Here is a 22717-nt window from a genome sequence, read left to right as displayed (position 1 = left end):
GATGTACACATCACTGAGCTGAGGACGGGAATGGTTTCATCCGTGCAGGAGGAGTTCATAGCAGACACGTTACTAGCGGAAGGACTGATAGCACCCGGTTATCCATAACATTTCCAGGAGGAATAACCAAAGAGACAACTAGCACAGGAGATTGATAGCGCCAAGTTATCCCCTCCGACAGTAACGTGCACAGGCACCCGGGGGCGCAGGAGACCCTCCGGCAGTAACGTGCACAGTCACCAGGGGGCGCAGGAGACCCTCCGGCAGTAACGCGCAGTCACCAGGGGGCGCAGGAGACCCTCCGGCAGTAACGTGCACAGTCACCCGGGGGCGCATGAGACCCTCCGGCAGTAACGCGCACAGTCACCCGGGGGCGCAGGAGACCCTCCGACAGTAACGCGCGCAGTCACCAGGGGGCGCAGGAGACCCTCCGGCAGTAACGCGCGCAGTCACCAGGGGGCGCAGGAGACCCTCCGGCAGTAACGTGCGCAGTCACCAGGGGGCGCAGGAGACCCTCCGGCAGAAACATGCACAGTCACCAGGGGGCGCAGGAGACCCCCAAGTCCCCCTCCCTTTCAGGCAGGAGTGTATACAGTCACCTAGATGCAGTACCCCCCCCCCCCTACCTCCCCAGTATATACTATACATAGGTACTGTTACAACCTGTGTCCCCCAGCAGCATTGACCCCCCCCCCTTTCACAGAACACGTATGCCCCATATATAGATACATGGGGGGCTGCGTGTGGTTTCCCCCATAGCAGATGAGCCATAATTAAAGTGAAGGGGAGAAAACTATGAATAGTAATCCTCAGATATGTGTACAAAGCGACAAAACACCGGCGGACACAAACACCTCACTGCGGCGGGGTCCGGGCGTGACGTAGGTGAAGGCACCTATAACTGTACATTCGTGAGTCCCGAGACCCCGCGCTGTTACGTATACAAGACATCTCTATAGTCACATGCATTGGTCCCAGGCGGCGAACACCGAGTGTAAGCGACAATCGTCTCCGTGTCGCGTAAAGTCTCATGAAGAAAAAAAAAAACTGAAAAAAAATAAAAAATAATGGCGCTTATGGAATATACATCTCTCTGTCCAAGGTGGGAGGAGGAGTCAGCAGTTTTTCCGGATGTCGGCGTAAACCACGGTTTCGGATTTGTTGATCTGGTTGCCGGCCTTTCCGGAGTGATCCAGCTGAGCGTATATTACTGGCCCCTGAGGAGACACAAGAGGAGGAGGTTAGAGAGATCCTCGGGGGAGGTGCCTGCTGCTGAAAGGGGAGGAGCCTGCCACCACCTCAAAATCATCCCCCAAAATTTAGTACGTTTAAATCTCTCTCTCCACAACCGTGTTTACCTTTATATAAATAATCAAGGATAGGGATACAGGGATAGTATAAAAACACAGGCTGCAGAGAGCACAGCAGTGTGAGGACACACCTGCCCTAGTACAATCCTGGAATAGAAATCCATATATCACAGTTCTGCTGATACTAACATACACAAAGGTCTGATTACACATCTCTCAAGGGACAATACATAACACTGGCTGCAGAGAGCACAGAGCACAGCAGTGTGAGGTCTGATTACACATCTCTCCAGGGACAGTACATAACACTGGCTGCAGAGAGCACAGAGCACAGCAGTGTGAGGTCTGATTACAGATCTCTCCAGGGACAATACCAAACACTGGCTGCAGAGAGCACAGAGCACAGCAGTGTGAGGTCTGATTACAGATCTCTCCAGGGACAATACCAAACACTGGCTGCACAGAGCACAGCAGTGTGAGGTCTGATTACACATCTCTCCAGGGACAATGCATAACACTGGGTGCAGAGAGCACAGAGCACAGCAGTGTGAGGTATGATTACACATCTCTCCAGGGACAATACATAACACTGGCTGCAGGGAGCACAGAGCACAGCAGTGTGAGGTATGATTACACATCTCTCCAGGGACAATACATAACACTGGCTGCAGAGAGCACAGAGCACAGCAGTGTGAGGTCTGATTACACATCTCTCCAAGGACAATACCAAACACTGGCTGCACAGAGCACAGAGCACAGCAGTGTGAGGTCTGATTACACATCTCTCCAAGGACAATACCAAACACTGGCTGCACAGAGCACAGCAGTGTGAGATCTCCCCAGGGACAGTATATAACACAGGCTGCACGGTCACAAATACTGTCAGGATCCCTTTAAGAGATTCATTCACTTCTCTATGATATCGGTGACTGCACTTTTTGTAAAAAAAAATTCAAAGCAGTTTTTCTGTTTTTTTTCTGCTCGTCCTGAGAATAACCCTGGGCTGTCTCTGTCTGTGAAGAGGATGATCTGCTCTGAGGTGTTGCAGATTAATGAGAAGAGCGCTGCACATATAATTAGCGCAAGTCTCTGCCGCTACAGAGGTGTCCGCCTGTCACAATGTATAAATTTTTACCCAAAAAGTGTAACTTGGAGGTTCTTAAAGGGGCGAGCCCTATTCCAAATGTAGAAGTCAAAGACTTGGGTGACATTTGGTTACACACAGGAAAGTTTGAGCAGATGCCTGTATCTGCCACTAGAGGGAGCCAAACTGCTTACTATATGTAATGTATGCAGGAAGCGCCTCAGCTCCCTCTAGTGGCAGCACACAAACACATCAACATCGCTTCATTATATTATCCCAATAGTACAGAACCGACAACTTCCCACGATGAGGGTCTGATGAGCACTCGATCAGCTGTTTCAAAGCAACCGGTAGTGAAAGAAGATTCGTCTCTTCGGGGCGGTGACATTAGGTCTACTAGTCACACAGCCTGTCCAAGAGGATGCAAGTGAGCTGCAATACCAAGCACGACCACTATACAAGGTACAGCACCGAGCTCGTTTATCAGCAGAGAACTGAATACCTGACACCACCGATCGGATATTGATGACCTACCATAAAGGATGGATCACCAATGGAATAAATACATACTGGAGCATCCCTTAAAGGGGCTTTCTAGTAAAACTTATTAACGACTCATCATCCACGTAGGTAGTTAAAGGGCTGCTTTGTTCCAAAAAGGGTGCTAGGCCTGACCATGGTTGGTGCTAGTGTTGCCGCACATATATCTCTATATAGAGACAAATGGAGCTTAGTTGCAATACCACATCATGACAGGAGAGGAGCTGTTACCATGTTTTTCAACCTGAGAACAAGCCCTATAATAATTTTTATCCAGAAAACCCATATAAGGCGAATAATACCTTGCAATGCTTTAACAACTCCCAAAATTAAAGGGAACCTGTCACCAGGAGACCCATTTTTAGCACTCCCCCAGTCCCCACAGAGCACAGTACATACGCTGCCAAAGTGTTTTTGTATTAAAAATTGGTTTTACAGAAAAAAAAAAAAAGATGTTATATTGTACCTTTCATTAGTATCTGCTGTGTGACTAGGCACTCGTCTACTGGGAGGGGCTGGAAAGGAGCAGTCCCCCCCCCCCACCCTTGGGAAACAGCTCCTCCATGTGTCCTTTTCAAATATATGAAAACACCCATCACTGGGCTTAGCGACGCCCCCTGCTTCTCTACAGCCAATCCCGAGTGTGGGGAGTTATTCATATATTTGAAAAGGTCACATGTTTCCCAAGGGTGGGGGGGAACTGATCCTTTCCAGTCCCTCCCATTAGGCAACTGCCTAGTCACACAGCAGATGCTAATGAAAGGTACAATATAACATAGCTTTTTTCTGTAAAACCTATTTTTTTATACAAAAACACTTTGGCAGTGTATGTACTATGCTCTGTGGGGACTGGGGGAGTGCTAAAAATGGGTCTCCTGGTGACAGGTTCCCTTTAAGACCTGACTCCAGATAAGTGGCACCTATGGGATATATCCTGCATGGACAATCCCTTTAAGGAATAAAAATAAAGCACAAATAAAAGCTTCAGCGTATACACACACAAGAGCAGTTACCTGTACGGTTCCAGAGGGGGCGCCGGTGACCAAAGCCTTAGTGTCAGAAGGCGACCTGCGCGGCGGCTGCTTAACGGGGGACATCAAGCTTTCGGTCTGGCCGCCATCGCCACTGCCAGCCGGCAAGAGGGATCAGCAGAACGAATAACCACGTGATGGGTGCAAATGAAGCCGGACAATAAAGAGGTAAAAGGAACGGTAGGAACCGGGATGGAGACAAACAGAGGGAGGAAAATAAAGAAAGAAAGGAACAAACAAAAAAAAAAGCAAAAAAAAATACAAATTATGAAATAACGAGGAACAAATAATGATAAAAAAACAAAAAAAAAACACAAGAATCACAAAAATGGCGTCTAACAGGACTACGAGGGGGATGTAAACACAACACAGGGGAAGCACTGGATGTGGAGGACGATGTAAGCGCAGGCCAGCAGCCGCCCCGAAACACTGCACCAGAAAGATAGGTCATGCCGTCACCCCTAACCTAGACACTGTGCTATATACTCCACTCACACCCAGAGCTGCATCCACATAGCGCTGTAGGAGAGCAGAATAATACAAAGCTCTGGCTGTGAGTGGAGTATGAAAAGATGGAAGGATCAGCAGGAGAAAGGCCCAAGCGTTAGAAGTTACGTGGAAGCGTCGTCAGAAAGTTATTACACTCCAATCAGATCCAAAGCTGCATTCAAAATTCTTCTAAGAGACCTAAGCAACCCCCCGACCCATAGAAGCTGCAGAATACTTTATACCAGTGACGTAATAATTCTGCTACATCAGGATATCCTCCAGGCAGCAATTATAACCACAAGTTCCTACTGCCCAACATTGAAAGCAGCTCTGGATGTGACTGGAGTCGTCCAGTTTAGAAAACCTATTTTCATAGAATGGGAAACCCTGAAGGCGAGAGGAGACGCTGCCCCAAATCTGTCTCGAAAGTCTACCTGAGTCAATTATTAAATGTCTCCCTTGCTTCTGTAGTGCGAATTTGGCATCGTAATATAGTTTAGATTTTGGATTTGCCCCCTTCCTGGTCCTCTGTATAAGGATTTTTGGACATCTATGGGTCACGTGCAGCTGCTGAGCAGATCACAGGACCAGAAAGGATATTGCAAACTTCTCCAGAGCTGCACATGAGCGCTCGAGACGGCTCCTCACTGCCCAGGTCTCCCGCAGCTTCTCATACCCCAAGATAAGTAATCGTACTACCAGCGGGAAGAGCGGCACACACCAGGGACAGGAAGCAAAAAACACACAAAATATCTGGAGAGTAGCAGCCCCGAGAGTTGTTACCATGATAGAAAGGCAGCGGATGAGTCAAATACTCCAGCGTCTACATCACACATGGTGTCTGTAAGGGAGAGCAAGAGACTGGCATTGTGTGGAGGTGAAGGAAGAGGCGGAGGAGGAGAGTCTCCGGGCTCATGCAAATATCCAAAACACATCAGCAAAATCAGATCAGGTTTAGTGGTTTTATAAGAGAAGAAGTAGTAGAAAGAAGAGATCCCGGACCACCGAGCCATGCAAGAAGACCCCCCGTATTAATAAGATGTGGACACAGCACCGGTCCATGCACGCTACACATCACTGCACATCTCCAGCATCTGCCTGGTCTACAAACCTGGAGGAGGCACAGTCCATGGTAAACTATCATAGCAATGGGACTTGTTAGGAGGTCCACCATGGTTCTGTAGCCCCCATAGACATCAAGTGCACACACTGCTCAATTGTAAACACCCCCAAAAAGACACTTTAAAGGGGAGAGGGTCTCCTAAAGAGAATACTTAGGAGGGTTTCCAAGATTTGGAGAACCAGACGAGACGGAAAAAAAAAAAAAAAAAACACATTCCCTCCTCATTCCCTACCATTTGATTTCATGCATTATGAAGCAAACATACCTTGAGAATGTTGTAGCTGCACTGATGCAGAAATATATCTTGTTTAATCCCTGAGCTGAGTGGTTATGCTGAAAAATTATTAATAATGAGGCTCCGTTGCTTCTGGGCCTGGCTCCAGCGCTTCTCCTAATTCTTCCATGGAAAGATTTAATCAATGTGTTGTGCCCGACAGGCAGAAGTAATCCATCACTGCACCATTCCCACAGCTGCTGTGTACCAGTCCTCCAGCTCAGGTTGATTAGTCTTGTCTGGACAGTTCAGGAAGCTCCATATAATGTGATAGGCTGAATGCAATCCATCTTTCCCCAAGATCCTGAATGTTATAATAGTTTTTTCAGCAAAACCACTCAGGTCAAGAATTAAACAAGATAAGTTTCAGTGTAGCTACAGCAGTCTCAAGGTATGTTTGGCTCATAATGTATGAAATTTCCTTTAAATGTAGATTTCCTTTAAAGGGGCTTTCAACTTAGATGAAGAGTTCTACAATTTTCCATTATAATTTCTGCATCAATTCCTCTCGGTTTTCTAGATCTCTGCTTCCTGTCATTCTATAAGAAGCTTCATTGATTACTTCCGGTGGATAAACACCAGTCCCTGGTCATGTGAAGTCACACAGGTGAATGGCTCGTCATAACCTTGGTCATGTGACCTCACAGGTGAATGGCTCGTCATAACCCTGGTCATGTGATGTCACACAGGCGCATGGCGTGTTATATTCCTGATCATGTGATCACATGACCAGGGGTATAACGAGCCGTGCACGTGTGTGACATCGCATGAGCAGGGACCAGTATTTATCCACAGGAAACAAACAATGTAGCTTACTATAGAATGACAGCAAGCAGAGATCTAGAAAATCAAGAGGAATTAATACAGAGAAGTATACTGGAAAATTGCAGAACACAAACTATATAAATTTTTTGATGCAAGTGAAAAGGTTGCACAACGATGGGCACATTCTCCACCCATTGCAAGTCCGTACTGGGAAAGTGCCCTTTATCCTGAAATTTAAAAGCGATCCCTTGGATGTGCCAACTCTTGTCATTATCATAGGAAATCCACAATCAACCCACCCAGCACTGATCTGTGCACAGCACCTGGAGGGAGCGGCTCTGTGGGATACACACGGCAAGCGCTGGCATATCCCGGCAATAGTTATGCCCGTGCCCTCCCTCCCCCACCATCTTTTATGTCAATGGCAGGAAAACCACAGCAACAACTGTAAAGACATCACACTGCAGTAACATGCAAACCACTGCAACTTTACCCCTAATAGAAGGCCCTTAGGTTCACACCCGTGTACATCCTTATAGAAAGGCCAAGCCTTGTACACTGTGGAAACAGCTCATGGTGAGCGCTTCAATAATTCATGACCGACATCTATTTATAACAGCACATTATATCTAATGCATCTATAGTGGGTCTAGAATTCCTCTTAAACCAATAACCGTGGTGAAGGAGGCGCAGAAGCATCAGAGACATTCATCATTTTAAGGAACATGCAAATCAACCTACAAGAGCAAAGGAAAGCAGCCGAAAAAGGTTGTCACAGGTATAGAGGAGGCCGGGAGCGGGCCGCAGCCTCAATGCACCTGCAGGTCAGTTACATAAATGAGAAGATAATCTCTGCATTGCTTCAATGAGGCTGCTGCTATTATAGGCCACGGCACACAACGGTTATTGCTTTTTTGAAGGCATTTTAGACCTGACGTTCTTTAAAGTTTACCTCCAATTATATCGCAATGGACCATGCATTGTTCTTCTAGCCAACTAGCAGATACGGCTTGTACATAGTAACACAGGTCGGCCTTGGTCTATGAGCAGCTCTGTCTCCCGATGTAACAAGCAGCTCATAGAATGTATCATAGATGTGATGTAATATGGAACATATGAATGGGATCGGGGCTGTGGGCACCTCATGACTATGTATCAGAAGACCAAGATCATCTTGGATCAATAATTATTTGTCACCACTGAAGAAATTCTAGCACTAATCCAATGCAATCTGTAGCTTTACCTGGAGAAATACTTGACAAATGCTGTACTTTTTTGTACTGCTGTTTTCTATCCAAGACTCCGATCTCTCATACACTATTCAGTTCTGTAGAATCACATTGGATCCTACAGAACAATATGACACGCTGGATATCGAAGCCCAGGAAATTAAACGGCAAGTGTCAATACATAGATATGAGCTGCTCCCAGCATAGACCACGACGAGTCCTTGCTTCTAGAACATGCAATGCATCTTATTCTCGGATAGTTGGAGGTACACTTTAATGGGGGGTTTTCTAGCCAAGACCCCTCTATATGATAAGTCATTAATAGACGATTGGTGGGGTTGCAAATTGCAGGTACAGACGGAGTCATCTTCTTCCAGCTACAACTGTAGTTTATCAGAGCTGATCTATGGAGGTGCTAGTGTCACAACTCCACCCACAACCCACAGATAGATGAATAGGTTTGGACCAGAAAACCCCTCGAAGAATAGATTTATATAATAAAAGCAATGTACTGCCTCTTTTATACAAGAGACAGGCACTCACCCCGTGTAATTTTTTGTGGCCCGCTTCTTTTTGGTGATAACCACTGCGAACACGATCAGGGCGATGATGAGAAGACCACCGATAACTGCACAAATTATACCCACCAAGAAAGGAACATTGGAGGCTGGGAGATTATCTGGAAGAGAAGAGTATCCATCAAGAAAGAAGAAAACTTTAGGAGTCATAAGACCTGGCAACAGAGGGGTTAAAAGTCTCCCCAAATCAGAAGGCACACTATAGCATCGGGATGAGCAGTGCTACACAGTGAATAGGGAAGGGCTCTGTAGTGAAGCACCAATAGAGTCAAACCTTTAGCACTCACCCTTCTCCACCACCCGCAGCTTTATCTGTTTTGGGGTAAAGGAAATATCTGGAGGATTCATGACAGAACAGCTGTAGGTCCCGTTGTCTTTAAAGGTGATCTTATCTATCTTGATGGACACGTCACGGTTACTGATGTCTCCGGCCCAGGTGACCCGATCCTTGAAGCGGTGCACCTGCCCCGTGAACGGCCTCCCGCCGATGTAATGGAAAATCTAAAAAGCAACAGGGGTGACACAGGGTGAAAGAAGTAAACTTGTACATAGTGAAACTGAAAACTGTGAAAATTGTATGGAAAATTGTCATCCTCCATACAGTATAATAGAGTCTTATAGGAGTCGTCTTCTGCAGTGGTTTCACTATATTATTTAATTACAGTTCTTAGTCTATTGCTTCCTGTTATCAGCCACTAATTCAAGCCTGCTGCCCCATTAAAGGGGGTCTACCAGCTGCCAAATCAACTCGCCAGTGCTACCAGCATTGTGCTTTAAGCTTTGCAGGCATAATTGTAATTTGTATAACATGGAGGTTGCTGGATTCATCAGTGCGGCTATTTGGAAGCCGTTAGACTCGATGAAACCTAAATGTATTATACTCTGGTCACATCCAAAGCTGCATGAGAACCTATTATGCATTCCAGTTTGTCATCAGAGCCCTCGCCTCTACCTCTGGAGCCACTTACCACATGCCCTGATGAGCTGGATCCCTCTTCTGTGTACGTCCACGTGACGGAGGTCGTGTTGCCCGGGTTATCTGTAGACTTGAAGGAGCAGGGTAATTTTGCGTATGTGCCGTTTTCCACAAATAATTCATTGGGGACATGGATTTCCAGAGCCTTGGCATTGTGTACTGCGGAGAGAAGACATGAGATTGGTCACACCAGGTAACCCAACATCACTGATGCCACGATGTATATACTACTGCCCTTATAGAGAGTAAAAACCTTGGTAATGAGGCAGGGAACCACACAGGGGATATCCTAGATAAAGAAACAGCGCTATTCATGCCCACTGGGTCTTCATGGTATTGCAGAATAGGGTTATATTACAGGGGTATCCCCACAAAGACCAGATTCTCAGGATAACAAAATAACACAAAGTCTCTAATTCACTGTTATTAACAAAAATACAGCATTTCACAGATATAATTCCAACCTGTCTTTCAGTCCTGGCGTTTACCATTTGGTTGCCCTTGGATCCGACCATAATCTTCTGACTATGATTGGATTCTTTGAGATCTTTCACGGGCAAACCCCTTGAAATATAAGAATCTCATCTTTCAGATGCCTTTGGAAATGTGAGCTGAAAATACAGATCCAGTTCCCACTGTCCACAAATCCTGCATCTCTGATTTTTAGCTTACAGAACCACAAGTCTTATGGGCTATGAAAGAGGAGATTCTTGTCTTTGATATGACACCAGCAGCATGTTTCTGGGTGCTATAGAACCTAAGATAGGGGCATATGAGTTAACATTACCCCTGCAGCATGACTCATCTAATGCAAAATCTGACTCTTCTCTGCTCATGATTTACTCAGATTTTTCCTATAAAAAAAACAGAGGGAATATTAGCATATTTCATACCTTCTGGTGGCCGGTTCCCTTTAACCACCATTGAAACTTTGTAGTTTTAGGGCATCTACTATTTCCCCCTTGATAATACACATAATCCTGTTCTGCTCACCAGAGGGGAAATCTGCCAAAAACCTCAAACAATCAAACGTGACTTTACTACCCCACCTTCTATGGGTATATCCAGCGCTCACACTTCTTATATCACACATCTGACAGCGGGGGAAGAGTCGCAGACGTGTGAGCACCGAGAGCCTGGTGCATGGAAGATCTGCGGAGATTTACTATAAATACACTACACCAGAGACGCTGCATGTAACGTGTCTAGGGATCGCAGCTCTTTCATGTCTTCCCTAAATTCCATCTCCGACACAAGGACCAATAACAGATCGGTGATAGTCAATGGCCGACAAGATGATTTTCACTGCAGTAAGACCCGATACCAGTGACTGGAGCTGTTCCTTTTGCAGTGCAAGGCAAACACAGAAGAGGAGCCATCCTGAACATTACCCATATCATAGAATTACAGATTACATTCATTCTTCCGTCACCCCCCACCCTTTTACAGGAGGAATGACATTAAAGAGCTCAAAAGCATTACCAGAAAATAACTTTGTGCCACAAAACCCTCAGCGTTTCATTCTCTAGAGGCGAAACGGTTTTCCATCTGTTGCCATGGATACATCTAGAGTCATTATAGATATATGAATACGTTACTCTGGTCCATAGTACAAACATTAATGTGTTATTAGACATGGGTATTTTTTGTCTTTCATTAAAAAAAAAAAAAAAAAAAAAAGGTATGTCCATTTGTCACCCCCTCCAACAGAACAGTGAGTGCAGCTCTGGGGTATAATACAGGATGTAACTCAGGATCAGTACAGGATAAGTAATGTCATGTATGTACACAGTGACTGCACCAGCAGCAGAATAGTGAGTGCAGCTCTGGAGTATAATACAGGATGTAACTCAGGATCAGTACAGGATAAGTAATGTCATGTATGTACACAGTGACTGCACCAGCAGCAGAATAGTCAGTGCAGCTCTGGGGTATAATACAGGATGTAACTCAGGATCAGTACAGGATAAGTAATGTCATGTATATACACAGTGACTGCACCAGCAGCAGAATAGTGAGTGCAGCTCTGGGGTATAATACAGGATGTAACTCAGGATCAGTACAGGATAAGTAATGTCATGTATGTACACAGTGACTGCACCAGCAGCAGAATAGTCAGTGCAGCTCTGGGGTATAATACAGGATGTAACTCAGGATCAGTACAGGATAAGTAATGTCATGTATGTACACAGTGACTGCACCAGCAGCAGAATAGTGAGTGCAGCTCTGGGGTATAATACAGGATGTAACTCAGGATCAGTACAGGATAAGTAATGTCATGTATGTACACAGTGACTGCACCAGCAGCAGAATAGTGCGTGCAGCTCTGGGGGTATAATACAGGATGTAACTCAGGATCAGTACAGGATAAGTAATGTCATGTATGTACACAGTGACTGCACCAGCAGCAGAATAGTGAGTGCAGCTCTGGAGTATAATACAGGATGTAACTCAGGATCAGTACAGGATAAGTAATGTCATGTATGTACACAGTGACTGCACCAGTAGCAGAATAGTGAGTGCAGCTCTGGAGTATAATACAGGATGTAACTCAGGATCAGTACAGGATAAGTAATGTCATGTATGTACACAGTGACTGCACCAGCAGCAGAATAGTGAGTGCAGCTCTGGAGTATAATACAGGATGTAACTCAGGATCAGTACAGGATAAGTAATGTCATGTATGTACACAGTGACTGCACCAGCAGCGGAATAGTGAGTACAGCTCTGGGGTATAATACAGGATGTAACTCAGGATCAGTACAGGATAAGTAATGTCATGTATGTACACAGTGACTGCACCAGCAGCAGAATAGTGAGTGCAGCTCTGGAGTATAGTACAGGATGGTACAAGGTAATTCTGATTCAATTCTTGTAAAAAAGCAAATAATATCTCTCAGAGGACTGAGGGGTTGTGTAGAATAACATGATACATGTTTTATATTATAGACTCCTGGTACTTCTGGACGCTGGTGCCTCCCTGTAGTAACTCATGACATACTTATCCACTGACATCTAAACAGCCTTCAACAGTTTAGAAGATAAAAAAACTGAATAAACATAAAAAGGAAACGTTTATGAGTTACTCAGCATGGTCAGATTAGTCACACAATAGCGCAGAGTATCAGGGCGGCCAGGGGGAGGCGCTCTACAAATAGGATGACTATTCACCTGTCACAGCTACCTATATGCACTATACTTGTAGGGCCTTACCAGTGCAATCTCATCTTTAAAGACCCTTCCACAAGTACATTCACTCCCACCAAATGACCGCCCCCATTAGTCATCAGAAGAGGCCGATCACCAGTCACATGTTTGGGTCTCACCGGCTCAGCAGAAAAGCAAATAGAGACTAATAATCTCAGTGAAACTGCACACAAATATGACAGGAGATAAGCCGAGCGCCGGCCATTAATCATCCTGAGCCGGGCAATGGCCTTCCTCATTCCTAACACAAGCATTCACCCCACAAGCTACACGGCAGCCAGTGATACTTTGTAGTTTCACCTGCGGAGAGACATCACAGGGGAGCCGCAGCTTCTTCTCTAGTGCTCCCCAAGTCACTGCAACGCAACGTAGGAGAACCCGCATTACAAAATCTTGTAGGATTGTGTAGAGAGGGTGTTGTAGCTGCAGGAAGCTGCTCTAAAATACTAATATATACGGCCTCACAAATTGTCTTTAACCATTCAAAGGGATCTGTGATCATTACACAATACCTACTTCTATGTAAGTTGTTAGTAGCAGCAGGACTGTGAAAAATGGACTCATATTCCACAATTGTAGCCTAAGTGCACTGTGACCATGTCCGCACAGCCAGTGTTATGCATTGTGCCTGGAGAGATGTGTAATCATATCCTTGTGTATGTTGTTGGTAGCAGCAGAGCTGTGAAATATGGATTCATGTTCCAGGATTGTAGCTACTTCAGGTGCACTCGGGCTGTGCCCTCACACTGCTGTGCTCTGAGCTCTCAGCTGCTCATGAGCCCCTCCCCTCACTCTGAGTAAAAGCTGTAGCAGAAGACGACTTGCTGATTGGTGGGGAGCCAACTACTGCTACTCTCCTCAATGATCGCCCTCCCATTCCCTTCTATGAGATATTCAAGCCCTGTCCTATAGAGATTGAATGAAGTGACCACCAATATTCAGCAACATTTCAGCAACAAGTTATTCACAGAGTAGGGGACAACCTGGTGATCCGTAAGAACCCCTCTGTATCACATAAATGGGGGGTTAGTTGCAACCCCAAATGAATATACAGTAGGGTTTGCTCATACAGGCATTAATCTCTAGGGTGCAGTCATAAAGCATGTGCGACCTGCAGCTCCACTGATTTAGGGTACAACCGACTCGTTATTTATGTGGGGGTCCCACAAGGGTTAACATGTGACCTGGGAGAGCACCCAGCACACACGTCAACTGAATATATGCGATTCCATTGAGCGGCCTCCATCATATAGAAGCTCCCACAGCTTTTTACATAGAAACATTTTCCATATGACATGAAGCATCTCAGAGCTCAGCGTCCTCCCTTACTCTCAGGTAAAGCACCGGATATCATCCATCAGGCTCATCGGAAGCCACACAAATATCCCGGCTCTCCTGTAATAACCAGAGGATAGAGAATGGGAGTTCAGCCTTGTGTATGTTGTTAGTAGCAGCAGGACTGTGATATATGGGTTTATATTCAAGGATTGTAGCTTCTCCGAGCACACTGGGGGTGTATCCTCACACTGCTGTGCATTTGGCTCTATATATTGAACTTCTCCACAACCCCTACCCTATTCAACCAAAAGCCTTCTATAGTTTTTGATCAGGGAGCACTTAAGTGTCAGGACACGCCTCCAGTGTTCTTTGAGAAACTACAATCCTGGAACATAAATCCATATTTCACAGTCCTGCTGCTACTAAAAGAGTATGATTAAATATCTCTCCAGGGACAGTACCCAACAATGGCTGCAGAGAGAACAGCAGTGTGAAGACATATACCTGTCTTCTTAGAGAAGCTACAATCCCAGAATATAAATCCATATATCACAGTCCTGCTGCTACTAACAACATACACAAAGCTCTGATTACACATCTCTCCCTGCACAGCTGACCGATGCCCTTTAAGTCCACAGACAGAGCAGACTGTATTGTACAAGGTGGCCATTGTGAGGTCGTTTGCGTCCTATAATATTTTGGAAACATTGTGTTACTGGGTCCTAATAAATGAGGTGCTTACCCATAAATACCCTGAGCTGATATTACACACAGCCGGGGAAACTGCGCTGTGGTTACATATACAAAACCTGCACACAGCAATGCGCGACGTGTAAACCTGCCGTCACTGGACGGAACGTGGAACCATAACACAAACCATACATCAGGGGAAATCTATACATTGTGGCTCATCTTGTACACATTTACCGTGTCCCACACACTTCCTGGAGAAGACGCTGAAACTGCAGGAAATAAACATCCGACTCTTCAAAAGGAACGCTCCTTATCCTGCAGGAAACACGACCGTCACAATGTCCTATGGAGTGTAACCCAGCGAGAGGCTCCCTGCACCCTGCTCTACAGACACCAGGCACCTATAGGTCCATATACTATTACAGTATGATCCAAAAAGTGTCATACAATCATGAAATACACAAGTGACCGCTACAGGATCACTGTAAAGAGAAAGAGCACAGCAGTGTGAGAACACACCGCAGTGTAATCCTGGAATTAAAATCTATATATCACAGTCCTGCTGCTACCTACATACGCATCTCCCCAGGGGGAGCACCTTACACTGGCTGCAGAGAGCACAGAGCAGCACAGTAGTGTGAGAACACACAACCACCCCCACCCCCCCCCCACCCCAGCACAATTCTTGGACATAAATCCATAGTCCTGCTGCTACAAACAGCATTTATAAAAGTCTGATCACACATCTCTCCAGAGACCATGTGCAGAGAGCACAGCAGTGTGAGGAAATGCAACCAGTGAAAGCAGGACTATGATACATGGATTTATTTTCCAAGATCGCAGCCTTTCCAAGTGTCCTCACACTGCTGTCTCTCTCTCTGTAGCCAGTGTTATGTATTGTCCAGGGACAGCTGTGTATTCAGACCAATTTGTATATTGCTAGTAGCAGCAGGACTGTGTAATACACATTAACATTCCAGGATCTGGGACTATCTATCTATGGCTTCAGTTTTGTCAAGTAAAAAACAGCCAGCACATTCCCTTTAACATCCATTATTCATAATGCAGTAGGCCCTGACTTTAGAGTCTATGAAATACATTCTTAGTAATTATAGGGGGGGGGGGGATGCGGCTCTCACATCACAATGACTCATCCACGTTGGCTATGCAGCTAAGTGCAAGCTATCATTCTCTATTATCAGCCAAGTCTGGCTGTGGAGAGACACTTACAGTAAATCCTTGATGGTTTGAGTTACCGGAAGTGGTGAGTAATCCCTGGCCCCTATAATCACTACTCTATGGCTGTATCAGCAGGAACCGCTACATCTACAGATATGACTGATATCTGCTGACTATGGGGCGAGTAGCCCTTTAAGCAGGGCTATCTATCTTATACACTCGCCCCTATATGATAATGCAGCGCCGCTGGGATACACCTACGTCCTTCCTACCGACTGTGCAGATTTCATTCTCTTGCACACAACAATGTGCAGCGAGCGTACAGTGCGGGGGGGGGGGGGGGGACATGCCCCTTTTATCAACTTATGGGGTGCCAGGTGTCTATCCAATATCACACTCAACTGGGGAATTCTGCATTAATAGCAGAAATCTGTACTGTGACTGTGTGTGCACATTACTGGGCATCAGATCATTGAATTCATGCTCGGTGTAATGCTTCATCCTCCCTGTAGAGGCGCTGCAGGGAAACTGAGCACTTGCTACCAGGATTACAGCTGAGTTTTACAGGGACACAGGAAGAGGCCTGCGAGCACCTGTCCTAATCCAGCTGTTCTTTAGGACCAGGACTGCACAGTGTGCTGAGCCACAAGCCTAGTGGTTGTGCTGGGTTACTGCAGCTGTGATTAGGAGCGGAGCTATAAAGGATTCAAGGTAGTCTGTCTCCATACTGTAATACAGGTGGGAGCCCAGATGGCTGACTAATGTCATACCCCCCTGATCCGATAGTGACCTATCCTAAGAATAGGTTTACCAATATCAAATTCCCAGAAAACGCCAAGTGAAAATGAGCAGAGAAGAGTCATATTTCACAAGAAGAGTCAAGTTAAGAGGTTGCGGAGGAGAGTTAATTCAGATGCCCCATCTTTAGTTCTATAGTATCTAGAAACATGCTTCTGGTGTCATATTAAAGGGGTTGTCCGAGTGTTGTAAAAAGAGCCCTCCCAGCCCCTAGATTTTTAAAACACTTGGACAAGCCCTTTAAAAGATAAGAATCTCATCTTTCAGATCCCAGTAGAAGTACACTACCTGTATTTCTGGTTCTGTAGATCACAGAACGACAAGCCTGAAGAGGTTTGAAAGATTAGATTCTCATCTTTAATACTAGATAAGAATCTAGTTTCTAGGCGCTATAGAACAGAAGAGGGGGATTTCTGAAGACACTCCTTCTAATGCCTCCAAAAGTGACTCGTCTCAGGCAGTAACAGATGAGATTTTCACATAAAAGAGGGAATTCTAGAAAGGACACGTCATACCCTGTCTGAGTAGTTTAATGGAGTAAAATATTGTGACAGAGTTCACAGTTTTGGCTATTCTAATCTTAAAGGTCTGGTTGTCTGGGAGTATATGTTAAAATCACAAGAACTTGTCCTATGCATAGGTTTCATACTCCAGATATGGACTGTCCCGCTCGACTTTGGAAACATGGCCCCTATTGGAATGAATAAGAACAGTGCAGTTACCAGGGCTGACCACTACACAGAAAGCACAGCTGGACCTTAGATATAATAAGTCATTGATATCAGGGCTCTTAAATCTGCCCAGTATTTTGTATTGTTACCGTTTTAACGATTTCTCCTCTAAAATAAGATATTTTACCCATAAAGCAAAAGAGGTTGTGGGTGGTATCAAAGCGCTGTCTTCCGTCAATGGAGTGAAACTGTGATACCAGACAACACATGGGGTGGCGCTGTTCCTGCAGATGGTAGACATGTTTATCTAATCATGGAGAATCCCTTTAATGCATTGCACATGACACAGAGTGGCGGCGGGTATGATTAGACATCTGGCCGGCCGCAGAGCTGACGCCTGCACACGATCACCGCTGATAGCATCTACAAGGAAACAAGTGGCACAATTCCCATGGCAAGGGTCGCGTCATGTGACCCAATTCACACGCGGGAAGATAATGGAGCGCCCAATGCACAAGATCCGTCACAGATCACTTTACACACAATCATTTAAAGGGATATTCTGACGATGAAACCCCAGGACTGTGGTAACTCGGCAATCAGGCAATTGTAGCATACCCTCAGATGTGGAAAGTATCACAGAACGAGGAAAACTTCTGAAAGCTTACTACTACTTTATCAGTGTTACAAGTAAACCAAACTGATACATTGTAACAAAGACCTTGTGCTGCTGAAGAGCTTACAGTAAGCAGACAACTGTAACAAACCCTCAACAATGCAACGTATCAAAGGACAAGAAGATCTGTGCTGCTGATGTATTACAGTCTGAGGGTTTGTTCCTACTGTATATATTTCAGCTGCGCTGATACACTGCAACAAACTATGAAGATGTGACATTTGTGCTTCTGATGTGTGGAAATCGGTCTCATTACACACCTCACAGCTTAAGGTTTGTTACAGCAGTTTCTACGTTAGACACAAGCAGACACAGACTGATACATTGTGAAAAACTAAAAGATTTGATGATGATAATGAGTTTTCATTGTCCACACCAGATGCAACTGTTACAAACCCGCAGCTGTGTTTTATCACAAGACATGAAGATCTCCGCTGATGATGTGTACAAGTCTGTAGAGTTCTAATACTTCTGACAGAAGATGGTTTATAACTACTCATTGTACCAAGAAATGGCGGGCTGATACATTTCACCTGCGCTGAAACACTGAAACAAACTAGTAAGACTAGAGACATTTGCGCTGATGTGTGGAAATCTCTCGTTCTGAAACTTCTCACAGCTAAAGCTTTCGCAGAATCAATGTTAGAAGTAAACAAACAGATACATAGTGAAGATCTAAGATTTGTGCTGCTGTCAAGGAGTTTACATTGTCTAGACCAGATCCAACTGTAACAAACCTTCAGCTGAAGGAAGTATCACAGGACAATTACATCTGTAAAAACCTCTCAGTCTGAAACTTCTCACAGCTGAGGGTTCGCTACTACTGTATTAAACCTAAACAGACAGGCTCATACATTTCACCTGCGCTAAAACACTGCAACGAACTATGAAAACAAGACAGATATTGATGTGGTGGATGGGCTTTCCTTATCAAGATCAGATGCAACTGTAACAAACCCTCAAATGTGGGAAGTGTCACAGAAAGAGAAGGTTTCTGTTGTTAATAAATTGTTACAGACTTGTATACAACACCTCTGACATTTGGAGTTTTGTTACTATTGCATCAAACTCAGAAAGACGGGCTGATACATTGCAACAAATTATGAAGACAAGATAGAGATTTGTGCTGCGGATGTGTTTACACTGCACAGACCAGACGCAACGGAAGATCTCTGCTGCGGATGGATGCAGGTCTAATACTTCTGACAGCTGAGTGTTTGTTACTACTGCATCAACCCTAGGTAGTCGGACTGATGCGTTCCACCTGCGCTGATACACTGCAGCAAACTACAAAGATAAGATAGAGATTCATGCAGCCAGATGTGTTTACATTGTCCAGGCCAGATGCAACGGTAACAAACCCTGAACTGTGGGAAGTAGCACAGGACAGGAAGATCTGTGCAAGTCTAATGCTTCTGACAGCTGAGGGTTTGTTACTACTGCACCAAACCCAGAGACGGGCTGATGCTCTTATTTCAATTAACTCTTTATTTTCAAATTTGGTTCTCACATATACATCAGCCTTAGCAAGGGTGTGCTGATGCCTTTTACCTGCGCTGACACACTGCAACAAACCATGAAGACAAGTTAGAGACTTTGATGCTCCTGATGCGTTCACGGGGTCCGGATCAGGTAGATCAGCAGCGGTGGACACTTCTCCTCTGACTTGAGTTTGTTACAATGTATCAACGCAGATGACAAGTATCAGACAACCTGTTAAATTTGATACAACTGAAACAAACCCTCAGCTCTGAGTAGTTTTTTTCATAATAGGCACTGGACGGGTGTAAATTGGGTCATGTGACCATGTTCAGCATCTGTTCAGCCCCACAGAGCACCAGGGCATATGCCACAGAGCCCCCCACACACAAGGGGCCCCCACAAGGTCACCCCCAGGGGCCACAGATAACACACAATGTATATGATGTACAGGGTGACAGGGCAGAAGCATGAGAGCAGCGCAGACCTTCCCCATCCACCATGAGAAGACATGTCAGGCACAGCAGCCTCACAAAGGTGGCCATATTCCCCGAGCCCCCGGTGCCGCAGCCTCCGCCATAACAACCAGCACAACCCCCCCATGAGAGAGCGCCCACAGAGGCCCAGGAGCCGCACTCACCCGCACACAGCACCGCCGCCAGCAGGAGACACAGCCCGCACCAAGACACCGACACCCGAGCCGCAGCCATTACCTCAGGACGGCCGCTTCACTGCCAATGCCTCAGTCCCGCCCTCTTCGGACGGAGCGGACTCTCCATTGGCCCGGAAACCGCCCCTCTGCTCAGCATTAAAAAATCCTATTGGCTCGTAGAACTGCTCGTCAAGCTGAGGTAAAGCCTCGTTCGATTGGCTGGAGGATGGGTAGCGTTCATTGGTCCGTCCTTTAGGACCTCAGCAAGGGGGGGGAGGTACAAACCTGAGGGGGGCGGGGCGAGACGCGCTGTGATTGTAAAATCGGAAACCAGATTGACGCGGCAGCGACAGGAGGTCGCGGGTTCAAATCCCGGAAAAGGGTATTTTTTTTTAAAACCTAAATAACTTAATTTTTCTATGTCAGTATTTAATACAATAATAAATTAATTCCGTCAAACTTTGGACGTGATTTATTTTGAAATTCGATTTTTTTTTTTAATTATGATAACCTGCCCTTACCCTAGGGCATCAATATTACTTCTGCAATTTTTGATACCATTAATGATCAACTGATCAAAGGGTTTTTCCATTCTGGCCACCTTGTTTTAGGTCGCTTTGCCCTGTTACGTCAATGATATTGAGCTGCAGTACCAGACACGGCCACTACAGGTTACACGGCGCTGTGTCTGATATACCATATAAAGAGGTGCCTAAAGCCCTGAAGGCTTAGCACACAGGTGACATGAATCTGTCCTCCATTAGAGGACAACAATACACAATGGGATGGAGAATAGAGATGAACGGACCCAACGTTCCAGTCCGGCCACCTGACCAAGATGTATTGCCAGATCGGCAAACTGACGCCCCTAACAACTAGCTATGGTTATGATTGGCCTGTGGAACTTCCCCTGGCCAATCATACCCATGGCTAATAGCTAGGGACATCAATTTGCCGGATTTGGCCCATCCGGCAATACATTTAAGTAGAGCAGCCGCACCCCAACCCAAAACTGGAACGTTGGCTCCAGTCATCTCTAATCGTAAAAACAAATATTATTCTGATAAATATTCATGCCAGGTCATGTCTTTGGATGGAAACCCCCTTTAAACCCCTAAAACAATTAGAAAATTCAAAGCTATCTTGTTACAATGTATCAACGCAGATGACAACAATCAGACAAAACTGTTAAATTGTAAAAAAACTGTAAAAAAAATAAAGAACTAACACTTATCTCTTTCCCCTCCGGCCCAGTGTGTTTCTTCCCATTACCACCAGTTGGTATACAGCGTGGACGTCACCGCTGAGCGTCAATATTTCAACAAAGGACGGGGTCATGGGAAGCTCCGGAATAGTGTGACAAGTGCACACCTACAGGTCATGTCTGGTATCACATCTCAGCTCCACTGAAATGAATAGGGATGAGCTGTAATACCACACACAACCTGTCAACAAGGGTGGCGCTGTTCATAAAACGACACTTCTACGCTTGTGCTGTCTCTTTATCTGTAACGGGACTGCAGATGGAAGTCTGTTACTTTCCTGAGAATATATTTGGGGGAGGGGGACGGTTATTTGAGGGCAGGGATTATATCCTCAGCAGACAGGTCAGACAATAGCTGACTCATTATTTGCAAACACTTGTTTCCTCTTTTTAAAAATTTCTTGCGTCTTCAGGGTCGTCCTATTCATCTTCTCGGGTCACTTCCAGCCATTTCCTCAGATGTCTGAGCCGAGGATAGAGGAGGGAATGGTGCCAGGCCACGCCCACTAACTATTCTTATAATGGTGTAGGCATAAAACCACACCTCAAAATGTCATGTGATACGGGATCGGATTGTGGCGCATCGACGCCAGAATGCATGCAACGGAAATCGGGGGGGCGTGGCCGAACGAAAACCCGACGGATTCGGAAAAACCGCCGCATTTAAAAAAATAAAGTGCCGTGGGACTCGCCCTTGCCTTCACCAGGAATAGGCCGGTGAACTTGAGTGCATTCCGGTGGATCGCGAATGGACCCGGTAAGTAAATCTGCCCCAGTGTGCTTGGTGAAGCTACAATCCTGGAATATAGCTCCCTTAGTCACAGTCCTGCTGCTACTAACAACATACACAAAGGTTTGATTACACATCTCTCCAGGAACAATACATAAAACTGGCTGCAGAGAGCACAGAGCACAGCAGTGTGAGGTCTGATTACACATCTCTCCAGGGACAATACATAACACTGGCTGCAGAGAGCACAGAGCACAGCAGTGTGAGGTCTGATTACACATCTCTCCAGGAACAATACATAAAACTGGCTGCAGAGAGCACAGAGCACAGCAGTGTGAGGACATACCCCCAGTGCACTTGGAGAAGCTACAATCCTGGAATATAAATCCATATATCACAGTCCTGCTGCTACTAACAACATTCACAAAGGTCTGATTACTCATCTCCCCAGGGACGTAGGCTGCAACTCAAACTACTGATCCAATCCCTTTAAGTCTGATTATCATAAAACAATGTTCTACCCCTTTAAGCCTCTGAACAATGGATGCAGTGAGGAAGAGGAATGACTTGTTTAGAATGAAGAGAATCCTGACATCAGAGCCGGGACATGACTTCCTACAGGACAATAGAGATAACATGAAGGCAGGAGATATCCAGATCTTCTTGGCTGGAGACCAGGACCCGGACCCCA

The 22717-nt window shown here is 45.6% G+C and overlaps 1 protein-coding gene across 1 annotated transcript; it reads right to left on the bottom strand.

The window, feature by feature from the left end:
• Positions 1-659: 659 nt before the first annotated feature.
• On the bottom strand, positions 660-20180 carry MPZL1 (myelin protein zero like 1). The gene is made up of 6 exons (XM_072138903.1): positions 20021-20180; positions 9392-9558; positions 8711-8924; positions 8389-8524; positions 3948-4059; positions 660-1217 (listed from the first exon to the last, which is right to left on the bottom strand). Exons 1-6 carry the CDS (start codon positions 20088-20090, stop codon positions 1116-1118), a joined length of 801 nt encoding a protein of 266 aa, XP_071995004.1. The 5' UTR covers positions 20091-20180; the 3' UTR covers positions 660-1115.
• Between the last annotated feature and the right edge of the window lie 2537 nt (positions 20181-22717).

Source organism: Engystomops pustulosus, chromosome 2 (genome assembly GCF_040894005.1).
Source record: "Engystomops pustulosus chromosome 2, aEngPut4.maternal, whole genome shotgun sequence".
Classification (NCBI taxonomy): domain Eukaryota; kingdom Metazoa; phylum Chordata; class Amphibia; order Anura; family Leptodactylidae; genus Engystomops; species Engystomops pustulosus.
Note: the sequence above shows the minus strand (reverse complement) of the source record. Positions and strands in the feature narration are given on the sequence as shown.